Source organism: Ranitomeya variabilis, chromosome 3 (genome assembly GCF_051348905.1).
Source record: "Ranitomeya variabilis isolate aRanVar5 chromosome 3, aRanVar5.hap1, whole genome shotgun sequence".
Lineage (NCBI taxonomy): Eukaryota > Metazoa > Chordata > Amphibia > Anura > Dendrobatidae > Ranitomeya > Ranitomeya variabilis.
Window position 1 is genome coordinate 496,057,927 of NC_135234.1, and position 19,299 is coordinate 496,077,225.

Sequence of the window (19,299 nt, forward strand, 5' to 3'; positions counted from 1 at the left end):
ATTTTTATTTATTTATTTATTTTTACACTTGTGGAATTTTTTTTTAATTTTTATTTTTTTACTTTGTCCCAGGGGGGGACATCACAGATCGCTGATCTGACAGTTTGCACAGCACTCTGTCAGATCAGCGATCTGACTTACAACGCTGCAGGCTTACCAGCGCCTGCTCTGGACCCGGATGCAGCCCCGCAGCCATTTTGGATCCGGGGCCTGCAGGGATAGGAGGTAAGAGACGCTCGGAGCAACTCGATCACATCGCGTTGCTCCGAGGGTCTCAGGGAAGCACGCAGGGAGCGCCCTCCCTGCGCGATGCTTCCCTATACCGCCAGAACACTGCGATCATGTTTGATCGCAGTGTGCCGGGGGTTAATGTGCTGGGGGCGGTCCGTGACCGCTCCTGGCACATAGTGCCGGATGTCAGCTGCGATAGTCAGCTGGCGATCGGCCGCGCTCCCCCCGTGAGCTCGGCCGATCGCTATGACGTATTATCCCGTCGAGGGTCAGATAGGCCCAGGTCACCTCGACGGGATAGTACGTCTAAGGTCAGAGAGGGGTTAAGCTGGCAACAGGCTTTATGGCAGACGCTTCTGCAGAATCCGTGCGTTTTGCTGCCAGAAGTGAGCCCTTATCCAACGTGGCCAGAAGAGCTATCTGGCTGAAGACTTGGTCGGGGAATATCCAATCAAGAAATAAACTGTGCGGAATCCCATTCTCAGGGAATAAAGTATTTGGGCCTATTCTAGATGACATCTTAGAAAAAGCCTCAGATAAAAAGAAGGGGTTCCCTGAGGAAAATACAAAGAAGTACCAGCCCTTTCATAGATCCCGACCTAGTCAGAAGACAGACTACAGGGGGAAAGGGAAGACTGGGAGGTGGTCTTATCCCAAGGGTGGAAAGGGTAAAGACTCCATCTTCCCAAGTGCAGGTGCAGGAAAGCCAAATAAATGACATCAAGGTGGGTGGTCAGTTACAAAAATTTCTAGGGGGTTGGCAGAAAATATCCCAAAATCCTTGGATTCTGCAGGCAATTGCTCCAGGGTACAAGCTAGAGTTCTCCAGCAGTCCCCCAGAAAGATTTGTTGTAATCCGACCCTGTCCGCTCTCAGACTCCTCTATGTGGACAAACATCCAGGAGTTGATGGAGTTAGACGCAATAATCCCAGTACCCATCTCAGAAAGAGGCAAGGGCCATTACTCTCACTTATTTTCAATAAAAAAAACCTTCGGGAGACTCCCGAACGATCATAAATTTAAAACCCCTAAACAGGTGGGTCCGGTACAAAAGATTCAGGATGGAATCCATAAAGTCCACAACGCCTCTCATAGACAAAGACATGGTGATGTGCACCTTAGATCTAAGCAATGCATACTACCATGTCCCAATACACACTTCCTACCAAAAGTTTCTGAGATTCGCCCTAATGAACAAAGGAATAATGTATCACTTCCAGTTCAGATGTCACCCCTTCGGGCTTGCTTTGGCGCCCAGAATATTCACCAAACTAATGTCAGAAGTTGTAGCCTATCTAAGAAGCCAGAATGTGGCCATAGTGCCATATCTGGACGACTTTTTGATAATGGCGAGATCAGAGAAACTTCTCAAAATAGACTGCAGCTTCACACTCTCCAACCTACAGGACCTTGGGTGGATTGTGAATTGGAAGAAATCTTGCCTGGTCCCAAATTCCAGAACAAAATTTTTGGGGGTCATAATAGACTCCAACGTCAGAACATCTTTTTTACCGGAAGACAGACAGGAGGCCTTGATCAGGCACATACATCAATTCAGAAGGAGTACCCCCTCCATAAGAGAGGCAATGAGGATTCTGGGCTTTATGACAGCATGCATACCCTGTGTGAAATGGAGCCAATTCCACTTGCGGGGATTACAGAGAGAGGTTTTGAAAGCTTGGAACAGGAAACAGAGTTCCCTAGACAAGAAGATGATTGTGTCTCTTTCAGTAAAGAGATCCCTAACCTGGTGGACCACACCGAAAAACCTAAAAGAGGGAGTTCCATGGATCCTCGATCCCTGTGTTTCGGTTACCACAGACGCCAGTCAATTCGGATGGGGCGGACATATAGAAAGGACATACTACCAGGGAGAATGGAGTCCTCAGATTGCCACAAGGTCGTCAAACTTCAGGGAGCTGTATGCGATCTGGAAGGTGTTATACCAGGCCCAGTCACAGGTCAGAGGCAGACACGTAAAGATACTGTCCGACAATGTCACAGCAGTGGCATTTCTAAGACACCAAGGAGGTCCGAAACATCCACTGCTGCAACATCTAGCAGACCAAATTTTCAGATGGGCAGAGAAATCTGTCAAATCCATCTCGGCAGTTCACCTGGAAGGCGCCAAGAATCTAGTAGCAGACTTCTTGAGCAGAACACCTGTAGATCCCGGAGAATGGGAACTGAACCCAGAAATATTCAGCAGTCTGTGCCAGAAGTGGGGAACACCTCAGGTGGATCTTTTTGCCACCAGATCAAATACAAAGACCAGAGCATTTTTCTCTCTCAATCCTCTAGACGGAGCCACAGCAGTAGACGCCTTGTCTCCGTATTGGGGAGAATGTCTCCTGTACGCATTTCCGCCTCTTCCTCTGATACCGAAGACACTCAGGAAGATACGAGACGAGAGAGCAACTGTAATCCTGGTGGTTCCTTTTTGGCCAAAAAGGAGCTGGTTCTCTCTACTATCCAGAATGTCAACAGAGAGACCAATCATTACCGAACAGGCAGGACCTTCTACTACAGGGGCCGGTGTTCCACGAAGACCCAGATTCTCTTCACCTGTCTGCTTGGATCCTGAACGGAGAACCCTAAGATCCAGAGGCCTGTCAGAAGAAGTCATTACCACACTCCAGGCAAGCAGAAAGCTGGTGACTTCAGCGATTTATAACAAAATCTGGAAGCGGTATTGTTCCTTTCTGGGAGAGGATTCTGTGGATACTTCAAAACCTGACATTCCCGGAATCCTCGACTTCCTGCAACTCGGTTTTTAGAAGGGCCTCCGGCCTTGTACTTTGAAAGTACAGATTGCAGCGCTTAGTGTCTTTTTTGATACGTCACTAGCCTCCCATCCTTGGATAGCAAGATTTTCCAGGGCCACGCAGAGAATGAGACCACTTGTGAGAAAATCAACTCCTCCTTGGGACCTAAACCTGGTCCTTAATGCCCTGTGTAAAACCCTGTACTTGTTATCAGAAGATATGGGCATAGCCAATCTCTCCTTTAAAACTGCCTTTCTGATTGCCATCACGTCAGCTAAAAGATTGGGAGAGATTCAGGCTCTTTCCACTCAGGACCCATATCTTCAGATCTTTGATGACAGGATAGTCTTAAGACTTAACCCAGCCTTCCTCCCCAAGGTAGTGTCCTCAACAAATATAAATCAGGAGATAATCCTTCCCTCATTCTGCCAACACCCTAGAAACACGAAGGAAGGGGTCTACCATAACCTTGACGTTAGGGAGACTGTTCTAAAATCCCTGGGGGCGACGGAAGGTTGGAGACGAGACACTAACTTGTTTATACAGTACGGGGGTCCAAATAGAGGTTGCAAGGCAGCAAAATCAACCATTGCTAGGTGGATCAAAACCATGATAAACCTAGCATATACAGACCAAGGGAAAGATCCCCCGGATATTCTTAGAGCCCATTCAACCCGAGCGATCTCTACATCATGGGGGGAGCCTCAGCTGAGCAAATTTGTAGGGCGGCTACTTGGACCAGTCTTTCTACCTTTGCCAGACACTATAAATTAGATGTCTCATCAGATCAGTTAGCTTTTGGTAGAAAAGTATTACATGCAGTAGTCCCACCCTAGTTTAACATCCTTTGGTATTTCTCCAATGGTGCTGTCAGGATGGTGAACTGGAAAACGGTAATTAGTCTTACCGGTAATTGTATTTCCAGGAATCCATCCTGACAGCACTACTAGTTCCCTCCCACTACAAGTTTATACTATTGACTAATGTGATGTGACACTGGTATATGACTGTTAATAAACTCTCTTTTTGCATCCATTAAGATGTGGTACATAGAAAATCACTGGTGGGTGGAGTGGGGAGGGTCCTTTTAACCGCTTGTTGTTCCTGTCCCACTGAGGGTAAGAAGGATGTCCTCCAATGGTGCTGTCAGGATGGATTCCTGGAAATACAATTACCGGTAAGACTAATTACCGTTTTTTGGCATATGCAGGAGGAGTTAGGGGCTTCGATACAGGTCCATGCTCAGTGGTAATAGAGCAGTTACTCCTGGGAGCTTTAGTTTAAATCTGGAAAGCCCGATGACAGGTTCACCAATGGCAAATAATAAGATATTAATATGCTCATTCTATGAGTTCGTAACAGGTCTAACCCTTGTGAAAAAGGTTCTCTTTAAGCCTATCAGGATCTCCTCAGTCACCAAACTAAGAACATTGCTGAGTAGGAAGTAAGACTTATCTTGGCTGCTGAGAAAGTTAACTTAAACTTCATGTAAATAAGCTTGCAAGTAAATGGAGGGTGGTCAGCTCCTTAAAGGGGTCTCCAAGATCCTCTCCCAATATGTAGTGGGTGTAAAAATATTATTAGCAAATACATCCAATCAGAAATGTAGTATAGTTTTTCTCTTTCACTATGTCTCCTCATGTGCAGGCATTGCAGGACCTTGGGTATCCATGGTTACGACCACTGATATAGTGAGTTAGCTAGTTGCTAGTGGTCATAACCATGGATGCCTAAGGTCCTGGAATGCCTGCACACAAGGAAAGAGATATAGAAAATCAGAAAAACAATACTACATCTCTAATTGTAAGTATTTTCTAATATTATTATTATTATTATTATTACACTACATATTGGGAGAGGATCTTGGAGATGGGAGAACCACTTTAACTTAAAGCATCAGTTGTATGCACCTGGTTAACATTGTAAATCTATATAGAATCAGTGCTACAGTGTGTATGAACTATCCTGATACTACATGCTATATTATGTCTGAATAATAGGCTACATACTGCCCAAACTGTATTCACCAATGAAAGCTGGCTGTCTTTGAAGGGAATCTGTTAGTAAGTTTTTGCTATGTAATCTGAGAGCAGCATGATGTACGGGCTGAGACACTGATTCCAGCAATGTATCATTTACTGGGCTGCATACTATCAGTCTTTTCTTTGCTGCAGATCTACCAGTCCTCTAAATGTTGAGCGTTCTATAACCCCGCCCACAGCACTGATTGGCGGCTTTCAGTGTACACTGTGCATTGACCGAAAGCTGCTGATCAGTAATGTTTTGGCATTAAATGGAACGGTTGACTGGGAGGCACGAGATACATAGTCCTGTAGTGATAATCTGCTGATAAAACATATGTGACACATCACTGGAAGCAGAGTCTATCCCTACATCATGCTGCTCTCGAATTACATAGCAGCAATCTGCTGACAGATTCCCTTTAACACAGCAAAAAAGGTGCAAAATACTGATGACAACCACTCACAATCTACCAATTCATGGATGGGGTGATTGCTTAACGTTAAATTGCACAAAAGCGGCTTGTATAGGGTGCTGGTAAAACACAGTAAGGCTGTGCACACATTCAGGATTTTTCCTGGTTTTTTTGCTATAAAAAGCAATAAAACTGCAAAATAAACGCATACATTAAGCATCCTATTATTAGAATACAATCCGCAATTTTTGTCCACATGGTGCGTTTTTTTCCGCGGTGGAATCGCATTCTGGAAAAAAACGCAGCATGTTCATTCTTTGTCCTGAATCGCGGGGATTCCGCACACATAGGAATGCATTGATCCGCTTACTTTCCGCATGGGGCTATGCCCACCATGCAGGAAGTAAGCGGATCATGTGCCGTTGGTACCCAGGGTGGAGGAGAGGAGACTCTCCTCCAGGCCCTGGGAACCATATAATTGTTAAAAAAAAAAAAAAAAAAAAAAAAAGAAAGAATTAAAATAATAAATCGTGATATTCTCACCTTCCCGCGGCCCCCGCAGCCATCCCGCTCCTCGCGATGCTTCCGTTCCCAGTGATGCTTTGCAGCAATGACCTGTGATGACGTGCGGTCTCGCGAGACCGCTCCGTCATCTGAGGTCATTGCCGCTAGGCATTATTGGGAACGGGGGCATCGCAAGGAGCGGGATGGTTGTGGGGGACGCCGGAAGGTGAGAATATCACGATTTTTATTTATTATTATTAATGCTGCATAGGCAGCATCAATAGTAAAATGTTGGTCACACTTGTCAAACACTATGTTTGACAAGTGTGACCAACCTGTCAATCAGTTTTCCAAGCAATGCTATAGATCGCTTGGAAAACGCTAGCATTCTGCAAGCTAATTACGCTTGCAAAACGCTAGTGTTTAGCGGGAAAACGCATGCCAATTCCACATGCGTTTTACCTGCGGCACAGTTGCGGAATTGTCATGGAAATTTCCGCGGCAATTCCGGATGTGTGCACATAGCCTAAATGCGCAGTGTCTGGCTTAGTCTATAAGTGCCGCCCATACTATTAGATTAGGCGGGCTGCCCAGCATGTATACCATTTTTCTGCTTGGGGAGCAGTGATTATTCATTCTCTTTTAATAGCGGGCACACGTAATCGCCCAGCTACTGCAGGAACTGGTGGCTGCGGCTAATATAGTCCCTCCCTCCTCTCGGCGATGGCTTCAGTGCAGAGGTGGGAGGGATTATGTGCATGGGGAGCAGTGAATATGCATTTCCCTTTAACAGAGGGCACAGGGGTAACAGCTGGCTCCTGCCTCTTGTGACCCGCTCGTCCGCCTCTGCTGCTCCCCCACCCTTTCCCATCCACAGCTGGTACATGGAGACTATAAGGCACACCCCCATTTTCCTCGAAATTTTGGGAGGAAAAAAGTGCTTCTTATCCCGGCATCACACTTACCGTATAAAAAATCGGTCCGATTGTGACGGATGAAAATCGCACAAATGTTCCCGAACAGTGATCCGTATGTCATCTGAGTGCAATGCGAGAATGCGATTTTCTCGCATCTAGTAACAGTGTGACATCCGTATGGCATCAGTATGCAATGCGATTTTAATATGAGCTTTTACATACAGCAGTTCTCTCTATGTAAAAGCTCATGTTAAAATCGCATTGCATACGGATGTCACGCTGATGGTCCGTATGGTGTGCAAGTTTTTCTCGCACCCGTAGACTTGCATTGGCGAGTCTTGGCCGAGATACGCTGACAATCGCAGCATGCTGCGATTTCACTCGGATCCTGAATATAGCCGAGAAAACAACGGATGATAGGAGCTGCCCCATAGATTAACATTGGTCCGAGTGCTATGCGATTTTTTTTTTTATCGCATAGCACTCATCCGTATTACGGTCTAGTGTGACTCCGGCCTTATAGTGTGGTAAATATGGTATTTATGAAAACTTGGAAATTTGTGAACATTTTGAAAAATGTGACATTTATGAACTTTTATGAACTTTTAATTTTTATTCCCCTAAAACAGTCATGCCTCTAAAAAGAATTAATAACATTTCCCGTATGTCTGCTTTACATCAGCATCATTTTTTTTAAAGATCCATATATTTTTTTTGTCTAGCTGCAATTTTCCTTTTTTCCAACAAAATTTACAAAACCTGTTTTATTAGGAACCTCTTCACATTTAAAGCGACTTTTATGGGTCTATAGGTCAAAAAATACCCCAAAGTAACCGCATTTTAAAAACTGCACCTTTTTAAGGTAGTCAAAACTACATTTAGAAAATTTAACCCTTCAGATACTTCACAGTAATTAAAAGTGGAAACAATAAAAAAAATAAAGATGATTAATAAAGGAAAAATTACTTATTGTCCACAAAAATGTTTGTTTAGCCCCACATTTTTCATTTTTCTCAAAGATAACAGGAGAAAATGGCTCATGCAATTTCTTGTGCAGTTTTATCTAAGCACCACAATGCCCCATTTGAGGTTAGAAACGTGGACGCACGCAGGATTCTAAAATGGAGTGCTATTTGACCTTTAGGAGCACAGTTTTGTCTGGAATAGATTGCGGACACCATGTTGCATTTGCCATACCACAGATCTGCCAAAACCGTAGAAACCCCCAGAGGTGACCCCATTTTGGAAACTACAACCCTCAAGTAATTCAACAAGGGGTGTGGTGAGCATCTAGGTACCACAGCTGATTCAAAGAATTTTTTAACATTGGGGCGTGAAAATGAAAAAAAAATTCCACAATGTTACTGTAGCCCCAAATTTTTCATATTCTCAAGAGTAAGCGGAGAAAGTGGAACGCACAATTTCTTAGTATAACAGTTCCCGTCATCTGGTCTGAAACTACTGTTTGGGCATACAATTCGGATTGGAAGGAGCGCCATTTGAAGTCTGGAGCTCAACTTTGGCTGGAATAGATTGGGGACACCATGTTGCATTTGAAGAGTCACTGCCATGCCCAAACAGCAATAACCCCCACACAGGTGACCCCAATTTGGAAGCCTCACTAGAGATGGGCAGACACTTGGATGTTCGGGTTCGGCTGAACAGTTACAAAAAGTTCGGGTGCCAGAACATTACCTGGACTAGGACCCCAATCACTTGAATGGGGGGCCTTAACATCCAGTGTTTGACACGCTGTCATGCAAAATGACGGACACCACCGGATCACAGGCCACATGACGTCCACAGTGCCTCAATGTGCCTCATTATAGGGAGTCTTCCATCTGGGCTTTCATCTGAATCCGACGTAAGTGCTCTATGTAGAGCACAGGATAAACGTGTATAGAGCCGTAATGTGATCTTTGGGCGGCAGAATAACTAAATCAATTGTAGGTCAAGAATTTATTTTATTTATTACACCATTCCTCGTTAGCTATAAGTGGTTAGATTACTTTATTCTTTGGGTCGGTGCGATTACAGCAGGAGTGGGGAATCTTTTTTTCTGCCAAGGGCCATATGGATATTTATACCACCCTTTGTGGGCCGTTCAAACTCCGCCCACAAAGTACATACTGGCACTGGTTTCAGGACGTAATCTTTCATTGCACGCCCTTCAATGTTCAGTAGTGAACACTGTGTTTGTGCTAACAGTGCAAGAAGAAATTAATGAGCTTATGGCAATCAAAATACAGCTCCTTGCCCAAGAATGCAGTCCCTGAGAATCTGCTCGGGGCCTACTAAAAGGTCATCGAGGGCTGTAAATGGCTCTGGGGCCTGAGGTTCCCCACCCCTGGATAACAGCAATACCGGATTTTTAACTTTTTTGCTTACTACTATCACACACTAAACTTTTACTGTAAAATATATATCTATATCTCTATGTATAATCTTCTAAGGGGCACTTCCATCTGTTTGTTTGTCTGTCACGGAAATCCCAAGTTGCTGATTGGTCACGGCCAGCCGGCCGCAACCAATCAGCGGCGGGCACAGCGAGACCGCTAAGTCATCTGGGTAATTTCGCAATGCATCACTGGAAACGGAAGCTGGCGGCAGCCTTGCACACATCGGGACAACTTCGGTGGACGTCGGAGGCTGAGTATATGACTATTTTTTATTTTAATTCTTTTTTTATAACAGAGATATGGTGCCCACACTGCTGTATACTACGTGGGCTGTGTTATATACTGCGTGACTGATATATACTACATGGGCAGTGTTATTTACTGCGTGGGCTGTTATATACCACGTGGCTGCAATATACCACGTGGCTGCAATATACCACGTGGCTGCAATATACCGCGTGGCTGCAATATACCGCGTGGCTGCAATATACCGCGTGGCTGCAATATACCGCGTGGCTGCGCTATATACCGCGTGGCTGCGCTATATACCGCGTGGCTGCGCTATATACCGCGTGGCTGCGCTATATACCGTGTGGCGGCGCTATATACTACATACTACGTGGCTGTACTATATCCTGCACCCCGAACCCCCGACATCCTGCGACCAATCAGCGACAGACACAGTCCAGCTGCGAATTGACACGGGATTTAAACCACGCTTTGCTGATTGGTCGTGCCTGGCCGCGACCAATCAGCGATATTGGCACGAGATTTAAACACTGCTTCGGTCATTGGTCGTGGCCGTCCAGGAACGACTAATCAGCGACAGGCGCAGTCCGGCTGCGAATTGGCGGCAGATTTGAACCACGCTTCGCTGATCGGCCAGCCGGGCGCGACCAGTCAGCGATATTGCCGCGGAATTTAGCCCCCACTCACAGCGCGACGTACATACATACATACATACATACATATTCTAGAATACCCGATGCGTTAGAATCGGGCCACAATCTGATAGATAGATAGATAGATAGATAGATAGATAGATAGATAGATAGATAGATATAGTGAACTCATATAGAGTCATTGCAAACAGAGTGATCTATTTCAAGTGTTTATTTCTGTTAATGTTGATGATTATGGCTTACAGCCAATGGAAACCCAAAAGTCATTATCTCAGTAATTTAGAATAAAAAACACATGCAAGGCTTCCTATGTGCGTGTGTATATGTATATATGTAATTTTTTTTTTTTTTGCATTTCCATATTTTGTGAGCTATAATGTTTCTGTATTTCTGCTAAAAGTTATGTGAGGGCTTGTTTTTTGCTGAATTAGTTGTCATTTTTATTGGTACCATGTTCAGGCACATAAGGCTTTTTGATTACATTTCATAACGTTAAAGTCAGAATGGTAAAAAAAAAGTTAGGAATTATTTTTTATTTACGCCGTTCAGTAAGTGATAAGACTGTTTTATCGCAAGGTCAGTGCGATTACAGCGGTATCACATTTTTTTTTATTTTTTTTTTAATATATGTTTTGCCGCTTGTACACAAATACAATTTTATAAAAATAAAATTGTTTTTGCATCACTATATTTTGAGAACTGTAGTTTTTTTATTTTTCCACTGATGGACCTGTATAGGGTCTTGTATCTTGGATGACGAGATATTTTCAGTGATACCATTTTTATTTATGTTTGTCTTTTTGATCGCGTTTTGTCTACTTTTTTTTGTGGTATGATGAAAAAGTATAGTTTTTTACAGTGTGTGTTCATTGCAGGGGTTGAATAGCTTGACCGTTCTATAGATCGGGTTGCATCGATTTTATTTTTTTAAAACTCAGTACCTCTATGGGACTTTAACTTTTATTATTCTGATAACTGGTATAATGCATTGCTTTTCTCATGAATTGCCTTACACCTGTCAGTGTTACACTTACAAAACACCTTTTAGACCAGGGGTCCCCAACCTGTAGCTCGGGAGCCACATGTGGCTCGCAGTTCCATGAATTGTGGCTCGCAGCTGTCTGTCAGCTTGGTGAATTAGCTCCAGTTCTAGCAAACAGGTATGAAGAGCAAATCTAAAAATGGTGAATTTCGTGAGCAGCCCTGCTCAGAAGAGCAGATCTGGACGCACATATACTGGTTTTAGGGGTTTTGAGATAATTTAAGAATGGTACGCTGGAGACAAGTTGATACCACCTGTCAGAGGAGATTTTTGAAGCTTGATGTGACAGTGTCTTGGGAGTGCTTTATAGGAGAATACTGAATGGGGGTATTGTGGGAACCCCTGAATCTTAGTATTCTTCTTTGGCGTGATTTTTGTGGAAAAGCTTTGGTTAACCATTGTGCCTGTAATAGGGGCTTTGGTTGCCACTATTGTGAGGGGGCGGGAGCTGAATGTGGCTCGCGACCCTCTCTCAAGGCTTGATGTGGCTCCCGACCCTCTCTCAGAGCTGAATGTGGCTCTCAAGGTCAGAAACGTTGGGGACCTCTGTTTTAGACGATGCTCCTAGCATGTTTTAACGGGCCACCTTTCCTGGCAGACCAGTAGGTCATTACTTGACCTCCTGCTGTCATGGCAACCATTGGGCCTCCCCCTGCTATCCCTTGGAGGAGGAAGCACTCTCCCTCTCCCAACCTTGTACTTATTGATGGATAAACAGCCAGCTGTAGTGCTCGCACTGGCTGTGGCAGCTGGAGCTCGGCTGTAACTTAAGTGGAGCTCCTGGTGTTGATCATGCAGGCGCTGTTCCCGCAAAATCACCATATCGTACTGGTGCGGTACATTATATGTTGGCAAGTCACTGCAAAATACAATGTGCCCGGTACATCATATGTTTGGAAGGGGTTGAAGGAATTGTCCACCGCTGGGGACAGCAGCATAATGGTGGCACTATCTCTAATTGGTTATTATCCACTGTTTTGCCCTTGACGGATGCAGGCAAAATGGCGTGCTGGCACATTAGTAGCTGCTGCTTTAGGCAACTCCTGATGATACCATTAAAGTATTTCACTTACAAATGTGCAAGCCACTGCTCCCCCAAGAATCCAATTGTACATATCTACTATCCATTATCTCATTGTTACAGATTTACAAAAGAAAGTGAAGGGCTTAGAGGAAAAAGTTAAAGTGAAACAAAAGGAAAAAGAAGATATGGAGGAAACTATTGATATTCTTCGCAAAGAACTAAGTAAAACTGAACAAGCAAGAAAGGAATTGAGTATTAAGGTGAGATGTTTATTTTTGTGATGACTAAGAAAATATAACTTTGTATAGCAAGGGGTTTTGCCATTGCTAAAGTTCATTGCCAGTGTTCTTCAGAATTATAATCCTAAGGAACAGTGACTTTTCCTAACGAGATTGATTCATAATGACTAATTGGGGTAACACTTTATAGTAAAGACCGCCATACACATTGAAGGAAAGTCCCCTGAACCCATCAATTTTTTTCCAAGAACAGCTGACCATCTGATTTTGTATATGGGCCTCCCTACTCTCCAAAAATGCAATATCGTCAATATAGAAAGGGATTCAATTTAGCACTGGATATCAAATGTGTGTAATAGAGCATATTATCGTGTAAATTGTCAAAATATGTTTTCTGTTCTTGCACATAAAACACTTTACTGAAATGTATGAGTTCATAATGAAGTATATTATTCCTTTGTCACAGGTATCATATTTTCACCACAGTTTTGGAGGTAGTAACGACCTAGGTCTAAAATTCCAAGCCTACTCACTGTTCATTAGCACTCGCAAGAGGCAGTTGGAGCATTACACAGGATCTGATACATTCTGTGGTCCGGCAACTTTCTCAAGCAGATGATGTCGGGGGAATGTAGGGATTGGTGTGTTGCAATTTCAGTGCTCTATCCTTTTCTTATCAGGAGAGTGAAGCTGCTAACAGTCATCTCACAGCAGCTTCTCTACTCCGGCCATTGAAAGCATATGAACTCTTAGTATAATACATCACATATTCAGCATAACTAAAGTTACCTTCACATTAAGCGACGCTGCAGCGATAGCGACAACGATGCCGATCGCTGCAGCGTCGCTGTTTGATCGCTGGAGAGCTGTCACACAGACCGCTCTCCAGCGACCAACGATGCCGAGGTCCCCGGGTAACCAGGGTAAACATCGGGTTACTAAGCGCAGGGCCGCGCTTAGTAACCCGATGTTTACCCTGGTTACCAGCGTAAAATGTAAAAAAAACAAACAGTACTTACTTACATTCGCGTCCCCCGGCGTCCGCTTCCTGCACTGACTGAGCGCCGGCCCTAACGGCAGAGCGGTGACGTCACCGCTGTGCTGTACTTTCACTTTCACTTTACGGCGCTCAGTCAGTGTGGGAAGCGGACGCCGGGGGACACGAAGATGAGTATGTAGTTTGTTTTTTTTACATTTTACACTGGTAACCAGGGTAAACATCGGGTTACTAAGCGCGGCCCTGCGCTTAGTAACCCGATGTTTACCCTGGTTACCAGTGTAAAACATCGCTGGTGTCGTTGCTTTTGGTGTCAAACACGACGATACACGCCGGTCTGACGACCAAATAAAGTTCTGAACTTTGTTCAACGACCAGCGATATCACAGCAGGATCCTGATCGCTGCTGCGTGTCAAACTAAACGATATCGCTAGCCAGGACGCAGCAACGTCACGGATCGCTAGCGATATCGTTTAGTGTGAAGGTACCTTAACTCAGGGGTAGTTATACTCATACAATACTGATCACTGTTGGGTTTAGTGTTCTCAAAATACAAAGTACAGAAAAATGGGAAGGGGACATAAGGCCCATTGAAGTGGGACAATGGAGTGAGATTTGAGAGGGTTCCCCTCTTCTCACTGAATAGGCTATGTGATAGATTGTGACATATGTACTTCCCTGGGTATATAGAGCACCTGAATTTATGATCTAGGGATTAGGGGTGACTTGCTTTATACTGGCTGCAAATCGTAATCTATGGGTCTGCTCCACATGTTGTCAACGTGTCCATATCTTGAAGGGTTTTAGATAGGAATAATAGACAAAATTAATGTCTATTTTGTAAATGTTTCCCTGACGACTTTGCAGTGTATTCTGGGTTATGTTGAGGTCCTTGAGACTGACAAGCCAGGAACAAATGAAGTCCCAAGAATGCTTTATATGGCAAAGATGCTGTTAGCACAACACTGATTAGATGAGAAGGGTCCGACTGTATGAGAATTTATTGGTAAGATAAACTGGTTATTGTCTCTGAAAAAGGGAGTGTATGCAAAACAAGGTGGCATTGCAAAACACAATAAATTGAGGACATTCTAAATTGATACACTGGGAATGGCTTACAAAGACTTTGTTAATTGGAGGAATGAATGTATACCTCGTGTGTGCGTGAGGGGAGAGGAATAAACCTGTGCCTCGGGTGCAGAAGGGAAGGAAGGATTGAACGTTTGCCTTGTGTGTGATGTTGGGGAATGAACATTTGCTGTGTGTATGTGTGCCTCTTGTGGGGGGAGGAGTGAATGTTTGCCTTATGTGTGCATAGTGGTTGGAGTGAACGCTAGCCATATGTGTGTGGGAGGGGGAGAGAACATTTGCCTCATGTGAAAAGAGGGAATGAACATTGTCTCATGTGAGGGGGGGGGGGGGGGTGTATGAACTTTTGCCTTGTGTGTGGAAGAAGAAATGAGCGTTTGCCTCGTATGTGTGGGGGGAATGAACGTTTGTCCCATGTGTGTATGTATGAGTGCTAGCCTATTGTTGGGAGTGAACTTTTTCCTCCTGTGTATAGGGAGGTGAGTGACTTCCTAAAAAAGTGCACAGCAGAGCGCATGTTCACTCTGCCTCACTAGTGTACAGACTCGGTCCCCATCGGCTATGGAAAGAGTTAAACTTCGCCGGCTGAGACAATACATCCAGTGCCTTATACCTGCTGCCCACGGATTGGGCATCATGCATTAGCTTCACTTTTAAAAGCTGCCAGGACCGAGCTGCACAGGAGATTAGTCTGAAAGGCCAGTTCCTGGTGCCCTCTTCCTGCCTGCTTCCTTGGAGTAGCAGGTTTTTCCTTGCATGCATGTATATAGAGAGACGTGTCAGTCATTGGCAGCAGACAGGGAGAGGTCACCAGGAACTGGCCTTTTTGAGTATTCACCTGTGCAGCTTGCTCACCAACCGGCTTATAAAGTGTGTTTATATGACTGAAATCATACAGCCTTTATCAGATGCTGTCTGTTGATCGGGCAGTAAGTACAGTTATATGAAAAAGTTTGGGCACCCCTATTAATCTTAAGCTTAATGTTTTATAAAAATTGTTTTTTTTTGCAACAGCTATTTTAGTTTCATATATCTAATAACTGTTGGACACAGTAATGTTTCCGCCTTGAAATTAGGTTTATTGTACTAACAGAAAATGTGCAATCTGCATTCAAACAAAATTTGACAGGTGCATAAGAATGGGCACCTCACCAGAAAAGTGACATTAATATTTAGTAGATCCTCCTTTTGCAAAAATAACAGCCTCTAGTCGCTTCCTGTAGCTTTTAATGAGTTCCTGGATCCTGGATGAAGGTATTTTTGACCATTCCTCTTTACAAAACAATTCCAGTTCAGTTAAGTTTGATGGTCGCCGAGCATGGACAGCCCTCTTCAAATGATCCCACAAATGTTCAATGATATTCAGGTCTGGGGACTGGGATGGCCATTCCAGAACAGTGTAATTGTTCCGCTGCATGAATGCCTGAGTAGACTTGGAGCGGTGTTTTGGATCATTGTCTTGCTGAAAGATCCATCCCCTGCGTAACATCAACTTTGTCACTGATTCATGAACATTATTGTCAAGAATCTGCTGATACTGAGAGGAATCCATGCGTCCCTCAACTTTAACAAGATTCCTGGTGCCGGCATTGGCCACACAGCCCCAAAGCATGATGGAACCTGCACCAAATTTTACTGTGGGTAGCAAGTGTTTTTCTTGGAATGCTGTGTTTTTTTTGCCGCCATGCATATCGCCTTTTTGTATGACCGAACAACTCAATCTTGGTTTCATCAGTCCACAGGACCTTCTTCCAAAAAGAAATTGGCTTCTCCAAATGTGCTTTTGAATAGCTCAGCCGACTCTGTTTGTGGCGTGCTTGCAGAAACGGCTTCTTTCGCATCACTCTCCCATACAGCTTCTCCTTGTGCAAAGTGCGTTGTATAGTTGACCGATGCACAGTGACACCATCTGCAGCAAGTTGATGCTGCAGCTCTCTGGAGGTGGTCTGAGGATTGTCCTTGACTGATCTCACCATTCTTCTTCTCTGCCTTTCTGATGTTTTTCTTGGCCTGCCACTTCTGGCCTTAACAAGAACTGTACCTGTGTTCTTCCATTTCCTTACTATGTTCCTCACAGTGGAAATTGACAGGTTAAATCTCTTAGACAGCTTTTTGTATCCTTCCCCTGAACAACTATGTTGAATAATCTTTGTTTTCAGATCATTTGACAGTTGTTTTGAGGAGCCCATGATGCCAATCTTCAGAGGAGATTCAAACAGGAGAACAACTTGCAAGTGGCCACTTTTTTTTTCTCATGATTGCATACACCTGGCTATGAAGTTCAAAGCTCAATGAGGTTACAAAACCAAAAAAAGTGCTTTAGTAAGTCAGTAAAAAGTAGGTAGGAGTATTTAAAACAAGAAAATGATAAGGGTGCCCATACTTATGCACCTGTCAAATTTTGTTTGAATGCAGATTGCACATTTTCTGTTAGTACAATAAACCTAATTTCAAGGCAGAAACATTACTGTGTCCAACAGTTATTAGATATATGAAACTGAAATAGCTGTTGCAAAAAAAACAATTTTTATAAAACATTAAGATTAATAGGGTTGCCCAAACTTGTTCATATAACTGTATCAGCTGTCAGGTTCTCTGTAATACTTTTTGTCAGCACAGCCTTACAGTTTAATGTATTATATTTTTTTTCTTTTTAATAAAGAGGTCAACTCTCAATTTATTATGCAACTGGCTTAAAATATTACGGAAGGAGCATTTTTTTGTTACTATTTTTTTCTATCCATAGAATATATTTTTTTCCTAAATGTTCTTATAAATGGCGCTATAATAATGAAAAAAAATATATATAATCTTTTAACCTTGTATGTTACATATTGTCATTACAATATAGGCATCTTCACTAGAAGTTCAGAAGACTCAGCTAGAAACCCGTTTGGAGGAAAGAGAAGCAATTCTGAAATCTCAACAAGAAGAGCTGAGCAAACATTCCCACATGATTGCCATGATACACAGCCTGAGCAGCGGCAAACTCAACACCGAGACCGTGAACCTCAGCCTTTAGTGACACTGCTGTATCTTAACCATCTCTATGAAGAGCAAGTCCATAACATCACAGGGAAGGATAGTTATGCCAAAATATAACTTTTTTTAATGAGATCCTAATGATGAAATCTGTACTTCTTAATGGTTTAATGATACAGTACAAAGTTTAATAAGGAATCTATAATTTATATAAATCCTTTAAAATATATAATGGTATGGCTTTGGTAATGCTTCTGGTGTAGAATTGTATTATAAAGGGGTCCTCTGTCCTCATTAGGCCCCCATACACCTTAGATTAACTTCTAATATTAACAAATATTAACGGGTTTTGACCGACACTCTGTGTATGGAGTCCCCTGACACGTGACAGTCAGAGGAGCTAAGGATCCAGTATTTTTGGATTGTACATCCATTTGTTCTCTAAGAACTAAGCCGCCTCCAGAGATATCTGACAACGGCGCTCTCATAGAGGATAAAGCAAGCCTGTGAATGGGAGGATCGGGGGAAATAGCTGCCAGCTAATTGATCGGCCAAACCAAGTTATCTAACATGTATGGGGGCTTTACTCTCTTTTTTATTTCTTCACCATTTTTTGATTGACTTGGCTTACAGTGAAGTTGTGGAAATGCTCATTGTTAACATAGAAACTTTTTTAGCCTTTGTATCTATTGGATATTTTCAGTCTTTGAATAATGAATACAAATGTTTCCACGCACTGAGCGGAAGCAGAGATCATAAAAATGGTAAGAAATTGAAAAGCCAATTTATTAGAAAGCTGCATAACTATTTATTTTACAATGATTAAAACTTTCTTCACATAAATGTTGGAGCTTCCAGCATGTCATTAAAATGACTATTGTTTTCCCGTTACCCCTTAGTAAATGCTAAGTGAGAGATTGGATTCTACTGGGACACGTGAATTTTTAGTTGCAAGGTTCAAATAAGTAATGAATTTTTGCTCTTTCTTCATATCAGTCCTCAGTGCACTTTTAGCATAAATAATATGAATTACATTTTAGTATATTTATTTTAGCTAAAGTATGAAATATTTTGTAATGAGCGTACAACTAGATTCCAATTTCACCATGATCTCACTAATCGGCACTACAGATGTCACATTGGCTGTTTTAGAAATACCTGCAATGTACATAAATTGGTGCATTTGCTTTTTTAAATGAATTGTCTAACATGAGCTCGACTATTGTCTTTTGTATGTGTCTGAAAATATTAAAAGGCTAAATATGTACAGCATGTCTTCTGATTTGTTTCCTTTTTATTTCTCCAATGTAATAACTAAGCTATACTGAAGATATATATATTTTTTAATCAAATCATTTTTTTATTTTTTTTTTTTGTATTTAAGGGGAATGTGTAATAAAAAAAATTGTAAACAATTGAAAAAATGTAAAAAAAAATTTTTGACATTTGTTTTTAGTGAACTTAAATATGAAAAATAATTTTAAAAAGTTTGGTATTTCCACTTTTAAACACTAAGGAGTGCAGCTGTTGATATTTGCATGGACTTAGACGTAAGGACATAAAGTAATTGGGCATTAAAATAATTTCAATAAGATTTCCTCTACCGATAATGTGTACCCCGCAGTGTGTTATGCATTATGCACAGTGCGGGGCTAGGATTCCTGGGCATGCGCACTGCGTGTGTCAGCCTGCCACCCAGGTCCCCCGCCTTACAGCGTCTGTATACTGTATTCAGCTGATCGTGCCTCCTCGTACAGTATACAGTACAG

At 42.8% G+C, this 19,299-nt stretch overlaps 1 protein-coding gene across 1 annotated transcript in view; it reads left to right on the forward strand.

Moving 5' to 3' along the window:
* CIP2A (cellular inhibitor of PP2A) overlaps positions 1 to 18,802 on the forward strand; it is a 126,387-nt gene extending 107,585 nt beyond the window's left edge. The window contains exons 20-21 of the mRNA XM_077296808.1: positions 12,343 to 12,482; positions 17,400 to 18,802. Of these exons, the coding sequence (XP_077152923.1) occupies positions 12,343 to 12,482; positions 17,400 to 17,570 (311 nt within the window). The 3' untranslated portion in view covers positions 17,571 to 18,802. The remainder of the gene's footprint in view (positions 1 to 12,342; positions 12,483 to 17,399) is intronic.
* Positions 18,803 to 19,299: the final 497 nt, after the last annotated feature.